General features: G+C 34.6%; 1 protein-coding gene across 1 annotated transcript; it reads left to right on the top strand.

Moving 5' to 3' along the window:
- Positions 1-3631: 3631 nt before the first annotated feature.
- LOC139897227 (uncharacterized) lies at positions 3632-7279 on the top strand. The gene is made up of 7 exons (XM_071879893.1): positions 3632-3654; positions 4879-5055; positions 5455-5534; positions 5637-5792; positions 6103-6213; positions 6581-6647; positions 6747-7279. The coding sequence occupies exons 2-7, from the start codon at positions 4935-4937 to the stop codon at positions 7031-7033; spliced, it is 822 nt and encodes a 273-aa protein (XP_071735994.1). The 5' UTR covers positions 3632-3654; positions 4879-4934; the 3' UTR covers positions 7034-7279.
- The last annotated feature ends 1457 nt before the right edge of the window (positions 7280-8736 follow it).

Here is an 8736-nt window from a genome sequence, read left to right as displayed (position 1 = left end):
TAAGCCTTTATTAAACATCACAGTATAAACATATATGCGACCAAATGCATACCCTTTAGGCCTTTACAGGATATGTATGCTGTTGTACGCTGTTAGTTGTAAACGAAATGGTTTTGTCACTGTAGATACAGTTTGGGTCAAAACTTGTTATTCTCATGTCAGTATGTCACTTTATTATAAGTTTAACATCATCAGGAACCTGAAGCACAGAACTAGACTAAACTAGTTCAGAACCAACTGTGAGTATCAAACCGATATTCTGAGATCATCCAACCTTTCAGTATTCATTCCATTGTTGGTTTCATGCTGTTCTGTACAGTTGCACATCCCAAGCATAGTTTTGTCAGAAATCTAAAAAACGTGTAATTCAATCATTCTAACAATATATAAGTTGTCTTGAAGGACCTTAATCTTGGAGTAATACGGAGTATTCTGAACTTTTCACTGTTTCTATGAATTACTACTTATTATTGTTGTTATACCAAAGGTTGGATTGGTTATTGGGTATTGTTGTTGTTGTTGTATTGTTGTTATAACTAGTTTTTAAGATTTAAGATTGCATAAGACTAAAATATGATTTATGATTTTAATATTAGATTAGATAGATATCAATACAAACGCATAGGTTTATGTTTGAAAGTATATACCAAAATTGACATTCCTTCAAAGTTTCACTCCTCAAGTCTAGAAACCAACATCGAAAATCTGACAATTGGATCGTATTTTCTTTTGGAATTTCCTCACCAAACGACCATTTAATTGATTCAATTTAAAAGAATGTCTTTTTCCTAAACCATTTAAAAATTAATGTTATTTGAATTAAATCATTATGAAATTAATTTTTTTTAAATATTAATAAAATAATATTATTTTATAACTAGCACCAAACCAATCTGTTCCAGGTATACGTTGAGCTGCTGAGAATCAATGTCACCACTCACAATGCTCTTATTTTGAAACAAAAACAATTATTCATGCTCGAGTTATTCTGGAACTACAAGTCAAGACACAAGGTGTTTATAATATTTTCGTAGTAAAGTAAGAAAGTTTTTTTAAGGTTATTAAAATCGAACCTGAAAACCATCATATCACCCGGAATTTAAGTTCTTTGCATATTAACGATTGACAAGAAATTGGAAAAAAGACAGTCATTTTTATTTCTCACTTTCAATTTTGAGCAATGTCCGTTTTTATTTTATTTTATTATTATTTTTTTTTTACAAAAAGACGTGAAAACGCCTAGCCAATTTTTAATTATGGTTTGCCTAGGGAACGTAAATCCGCCTAGACCAAGCCAAACTTCCTAGGCCAAATTTAAACGTGCCAAATTCTTGATTGATTTGACTTGTTTAGGGATCGTAACTCCGTCTAGACCAAACCCCCTAGACCAAATCAAATTGCTTAGACCAAATCAAAACCCTTAGACCCTCTCTAACCATAGCGTGCTACACCAGATGTGCCATCAACACGCCTCAACACGTGGCTAACGCGGCGTGTTGGAGGGTAGACTGCTCGGCGTGCTCGTTCCCAACACGGTTCAAAATGTTGCGTGCCACATGACGTGTTTGAATATGAGTGGCCAATTCAAATATATAACGGATATGTGTGTTGACTATAAATAAACAAAATAAATTAATTAAATTAAATTAAATTAAATTAAATTAAACACTCCTCTATATATACACACTTCAAACATATACACTTTTTCACAACTCAAACACTTCATCTCATATTCCTTTTCAAACGCTTTATTTCACAAAATTATTAACAATGTCAAACCCGAACGAGTGGTCGGTGTTTAACAAAATTTTAATCGGCAGCGGCGAGCCGACAACACCCAGCTCGTCATCTTCAAACCAATCCAGACCTGAACTTGGTTTTGCCAATTATACAACTAGCTCGTTCAATATGAATATAAACCCACAAGAAGTTGAACAACAAATCCATCAATTACAAAAACTTCAAAAATTTGAAAGAAATTCAAAGAGAACTCGGGTTATCCCCACATCCACGTTTTCAATCACAAACACAACCACAAACTGAATCACACCCCGAAGTAGAACCCGAACCCGAACCTGAACAAGGCGGTGGTGCGAGGAGAAGAAGTCACCAACGTAAAGAAAAACAAAAGGCACGTGAACCATGTCAAAAAAGAATTTGGACATCGGCCGAAGAGGTTTGGTTGGCGAAATGTTAGCTTGATGAGTCCGAGAATCCGATTGTCGGAAACTCTCAAATATATGCATCTTTGTGGGGTACCGTTATGAGCAAATTCAACAATAACGAAGAAGGATGGTATCGAAATGAAGGTGCGTTACCGGGAAAATGGCGTTATGTGGACAGGGGTGCAAAGATTTTCAAAGGCTATTATGAGGCCGAAAAACGCAATCCAAGGCGTAGTGGAAAAACTGAAAAATGCTTTTATGAGGCTGCGTAAAAGCGTATTGTGCTAGTGAGTTGAACCTTGGGCGTTTAAAGATGCATGGGTGTTTTTGAATGACAAACCGAAGTGGCTTGCGTCTGTTGCGATTGGTGGAACTGTTTATGGTAAAGGTGTGCGAGGAGAGGATGAGGTGGACACGATCCAAACGATTGATATCACTGATGCTCGTCCTGATAATGTGATTTTAGGTGATGATCCGATTGAAAGGCCCATTGGAAGGAATCGAGCAAAGAAAACGGTTATGACTTCCGCATTCCGATGCATCACAAAGCTCTCGTTCTACAAACTCTTCAAAATTTGAGGAGTTATGTGAACAGGTTAGCGAGTACAAGACCGAAGTTGCAAAGAAAAAACATAAACAAATGGACACAATCACCAAAGAGGAACGTATGAAAGTCGCACTCGAAGCCACAAAATGAATTTCGTCCTTGGACATCGCAAACATAAGGAACCCGAAGGAAAAGAAACGTTGCTTGAAGATGAAGAAGACCTTGCTCGCAGAGTACGACGACTTAATTCAATTGTCGAATGAGGACGACGACGAGTAGTTTTAATATTTATATTTTATTGTATATTTCAAATTTTAGGACTTTTTAAAAATAAAGTAATCGTATTATTTTATTTTTAGTATGTTTTATTAATTTTTTTTTTTTTGTTTTTTATAATTTACAAAATAATAATATAACTAATTACACAAAATAACTTAAAATCAACAAAAATGAAAGAAAAATGGAAAATAAATTAAAAATAACTCACCTCTACCAGTAACACGCCACTCAACACTTCACTCATTATCTAACACTTTTACCAACACGCCATTATCTAAAAGTCTCGGGGTAGGGAGTTTTTCAGACACGTGTTCGTGATTATTGGGCCAAATGAAACCGCGTAATCTGTCTAACAGATAGGCGATTTTCTTGTATTTTAAAAAAAAAAAAAAAGTTTATGACATTGCTTAAAAGTGAAATAGAAAAACAAAAATGACTAGTACGGTAATCTGCTCCTTAAAAATTACTTGCGTCACAGTGGGGGTGCGTATGACAATTTATAGAGTGTAAGGATGTAAGATAGTAAGTACTAAACATAAAGGACTTCATTTAACATATTTTCTAAATTTCTAAACTTCATTTCAACTTTAGGGGTGTAATGTTTTTCGCTACGAATTACGAGATCGCCGCTCAAAGACGCATCGCCGGCACTTTCTACATCTGGTATTTATCTCCGGCGCCTGTATTTTCCCCAGTTAGTGTGTATTTGGTGTACTGATTCATGATTCTATTAGCTCATGACCTGTGAATAAGTTCATATTGTTAAGTTTGTGTTTATATATGTTACATGGTGTTATAATCACTTATATATAACAAAGTTAGGGTTATTTGGATGCGTTTGATAAAATTAATTGCTAATAGGTTGATCATTTAATGTGGAAATGAGATAGGATTGGGGGTTTTTGATGATATTTGTGACTAAGGAAGTGCATATGAGGTGTTTGTTGAAATGCCTGGCAAGATATGTGTGAGCTACTAACGTGGTAAAGTAGTCACGTATGAATGCATGAATAGAAAAGGGGATTATTTGCTACGATAATAACTATTTCCATACCCAGAACTTAGATATTTGATTCTTTCTGTAGACAGTTCAGGAACTGAATGACTTTGTTTACCATAATAAAGCATTGTAAAATCATCATATTTGAAGTTTTAAAAAGTGTTATGGTATTCTTGGAGGATTCAGTTGTGTGTTGTCATGTATGGTGTCCTTTTCTTGAAGTTTTATTGGAAATGTGTTAAACAGATGTTTCTTGTTTACTATATATGCTGTGAGATGGGGGTTCACATAATCGTTTGAGTTTTAGCAACCTGTATTATGAATACTTTGGATGGATACTGTGACTGTCCGTTAGTGTAGAAAAATAACTGGTCATGTGTACTGGGGTTTGCATTATTTGCAGTCTGAATATTGATAAGATTTACCTTTTTCTCTGTGTTCTTGTGAATATGTGATTATATCTGTCTTGTTATGTATGTTGTTAATACCAAGTTAATCTAACTTTGAGGAAAATGGTTTGTTCATTCAACTGTTGCAGGCTATATTATATTAGTAGCTGATAACTACCAATAATACTATATGTAAACAATTAACTGTCATATGGATCGTACTAGTAATCTATATGTTCATATTAGGGATTACTCTTCAAAGGCCCCGATTAACCCTACTTTTTATGCTTAAGACTTTCATTATATGATGTTACAAGGTCATTTAACGCGTTTCCTTATTTTCAATATCTGTATAGGTATATATAATGTTATAATTTACTAGCATGGCTATCTTAGTCTGCTGCATGTTATATGATTATTGGTGCTACCATCATCTTATGGGTTCTTTTTTATTACTTAAATTTATCATTTTGTTATAATGTTTTCCATTATCTGTAGCTCATAAAATCATTTAGCTTGAAAATCTTGGTGAAGAGTGTCTTTTAGCACAAGTCATGGTGGGATGGCACCGTCACGTACAGTCCATACTTAGACAGGTTGGAAAACGAGTTGAAAATAGCTGTTACACTCATGCCAACTATTCCACTTCTCCATTAAAGTTATCTCCAGCTCAAGGTGAAGAATTGTACCATATCCAGTATATGGCCAGCCTTGGCCTCTATTGATACGATTGCAGGTGGTCAAATGGGCGGTTCAGGCTGGTTGGGTAATGGATTAGAACGGTTCATGCCCCCGTATGGTGTGATTTTTGCTACTTGAAAGATTCTGTTTGCTCAAAACATTTTTTTGTCAAAATTTTATTGCTAATAAGTAATAACGAGTGTGTCAAAACTGATTACAAACTGTATTATCCCAGTAATAATCTTACTTCTTGACAAAAATAGTTTAGGAGGTTTTATGCATTGAAACTAGTATTTACTAATTACACTTTGGGTGTTTATAAACCATATGATCAGTTTTATGCTGAAATTGTAATTTAGCATTCACAGAGTATAAATCAATTGTTGTTTGCAGGTTTGGCAGCTCATATACACGGCCTGTGGGCTCCACCTACGAATGTCCCTAGACCTTTATATCACTATTTTCAGCAGTTGGTAATGCTTTGGATCTGACTTACATGATCAGATTTCTCATCTATGATAAGCCTTTAGTTATTTTGAAACTAAAGGCCTTTTTTTTTTTTGTTGTTGTTGCAGGGATTGTCTAGTACAAGGAGATTGTTTTCATCTGAAACAGTCCCGGGCCCATCTCCTTTGACACAACAGTTGGCCATAGGTAGTGGGCAAGCTGAAGCTGAGAAAGCTATCACTAAACCTTCTAAAGTTCAAGCAATTCTCAAAAAAATAAAACAGGCATGTCTTGTCTCTTGATCCTCGTTCATTGAGCACTAATCTCTAACTATATTGGTAGTATGCACGACAGAAGTTCTAAATTCTATGAACATCACATAGTTTTTTAACTTTATCGGTTCATTCGTCCTACTTATAGGATGTATGGTAGCGAGGGTGTATTTGTGGGCCTTATTTAGTATTTTTTTATAATATAGACCAAACAACGTTGATCTGCACTATTTTTTGATGATTTGTAACATCATTTTTATCATGGTGCAATTAGTTTTATGTAATGACACTGAGTTTTAATTTATACACTTACTGGTTGCAGAGCCCGAAGAAGGTGAACTTGGTTGCCACATTGGTTCGTGGCATGCGTGTTGAAGATGCATTATTGCAGTTGCAATTGACCGTAAAGCGTGCATCGAAAACTGTCTATCAGGTAAATACTTTGTCGCTATGTTGATGTTCTTAAATATAGACAATTTCATTAACTCATTTTGCTTCATTTAAAGCAAAATTCATTACCATTACACAGATTAGAAGTGGCAAAATGGATGGGTTGGGTTAATAGGTCAATGTGGGTTCTGGTCAAAATGGTTAAGTTTTATGTGCACATCAAACTGGTCAGATCTATCGGGCTGGCCCAGCGACACTCTTTACATAAGTTTAAATATTTATAATTTTTAACGGAGTACATAAAAATAATAGTAGTCATATACTCATATTGTTGCATATATAGCCGGGTTTTTGTTGTTCCGTGCACGAGAATTGATGTATACTGATCAAATGGTGGGCCATATATGCAGGTTATCCATTCAGCTCGAGCAAATGCCACACACAATTATGGATTTGATCCTGATCGTCTTATTGTTGGTATTATGAATAAAAAACATACTTAAACTTACAATTGAGTTATTTGCTAGATACCATCTTTAACATGTTTTTTTAAATGGTTTTATATGCTACATACAGCCGAAGCATTTGTTGGCAAAGGTTTTTTTAAGAAGAGGGTATCAATACATGCAAAAGGAAGAAGTGGAGTGCGTGTGAGAGCCGAGTGTAGACTCACAGTTGTTTTAAGAGAAATAACTCCCGAAGAAGAAGCGGAAATAGCTCGACTAAAAGTTCACAATTTCAAAAAACTCACTAAGCATGAAAGGCGGCTTGTCCCTCATACGCTTATCGAGACAACCCCAATTTGGAACCGTAAAGGTAAAGCCAGAAATAATGAAGAAGAAACTGATACTATGGCTGCTTGAGATCTGTTTCCTTGAAGAAGAATAACATCTTAGAACATGAAGAACATTAGTTTCTGTTTCAATGTTTTGAATCTTATGATTTTGTGGCATTGGTAAGTGGGTGTCATTTTAAAAACAAACTGTTATAGTGGTCAAAGCGATTAATTTAGAACTTATGAGGTTCGGTTTGAATGATGTGTTTACTAAGTTGAATTTGAATAATGTAGTATCTTGAAGGACTAATCACCAAAATGTATATATTCGTATTGGACCATAATGTTCTATAATGTTTTGCCCTTCAAAAAAAAAAGTTGAATATATACCCTTGCAAATCCCAAGGAAAATTGCAATTTGCGAACTCAGGAAACGGTTTGCAACTTGCTTTTTCACAGTACATTTTAGGATCACCCGTAAACGGAAATTGCAAAGTGTCCTTGCGACGTGGTGTGATTTGCACCTTATCCAAATTCCCAGACAAGTATTTTCGGAGATAAGATTTTTTTAAAATTCGTACATTTCCTTGAATAACGTTTTATTCATATAATAATTATAGTGGCTAGAGATGTCTCATTTTCATTACCATACAAAAAGTTATTTTCAAAACAATTGTAACATTATACTCCGTCAAAAGGTACATCTTAAGCAAGTTTGATGTTACTAATGATAGTGAAAATTTTAGAGATTTCTTAAATCACGCAATTAGTGACCAACCTATTGAAATTTACGTGTACAATAGTGCTAAACTGAATTTGGGAATGGGTAACAAACCAAGTACAAATAAAAACGGTAATAACCCATCAACCTCAACATACCAATATGCCCTAAATAGAAGAAAACCAAATAGCGTATAACCATCCCATTACACACATTGAGCCATAATAACGAACACATCAAACGCAACCATTGCCAAATGAATGTGATTTTTATCTCTATGCCGAAAATGAAGATATTATATGTTAGAAATAGGGGTTGTGAATTGATAATCTCTGATTGATTCTTGAATTGTGAAAACTTTCTTAAGTATTTCGACCATACTTGACCCGGGTTACTCGAAATCTTATTTGGGATAAGACAAGAACACACTTTGATTCTAGGCAAGAAGATATCAAATTATAGTATTAGTGAGAATGTGATTTTTGTATGTTAAATGAAAGCAAATTCTCTATATAAGAGGTGAAAGGGTGTGACGAAAGGATGTAACCCTTCCATGAAAATATGCAACATTTCAACGAAAAGATGCAACTTTTCGTTCATACCTTTTAGGAAATGACATCAGTCTTCATAAAAAGATAAAACCTTTAATGGTTACCTTTCCGTCATAAGATGTAATTTCCAAGACTTTATCGAATTAACCTGAACGAGCATGCACTCCGCACTCTCCAAACTCGTCATTGAGCTTAATACGATAAGCCTTTGCGTTCTAGTAAATCTCAATTAACTAAAATGCTTTTTAATAACACAACTTTCACCAACAATATATGTTGGGAGAAAAAACGGATTAATCTGTTTGATCCTCCCATTGTTGATTCTAGCGAGTGTGAGAAAAAGATGAAGTAAGATGAGGATGATGTAGTGGCGACTATATGTATTGATCCGTGGGGTCACGGGACACCGCTAGTTATAAGCTTTTTTGTAAAAAATTTCATTTAAATTGTATAGGACACCACTAAATTTAATTGTAGGACACCGTATATTTTTTGAGTTTATTGTTTTTCTTTTAAGAT

This window comes from Rutidosis leptorrhynchoides, chromosome 3 (genome assembly GCF_046630445.1).
Source record: "Rutidosis leptorrhynchoides isolate AG116_Rl617_1_P2 chromosome 3, CSIRO_AGI_Rlap_v1, whole genome shotgun sequence".
Classification (NCBI taxonomy): Eukaryota; Viridiplantae; Streptophyta; class Magnoliopsida; order Asterales; family Asteraceae; genus Rutidosis; species Rutidosis leptorrhynchoides.
This window is presented reverse-complemented; position numbering and strand designations above follow the sequence as displayed.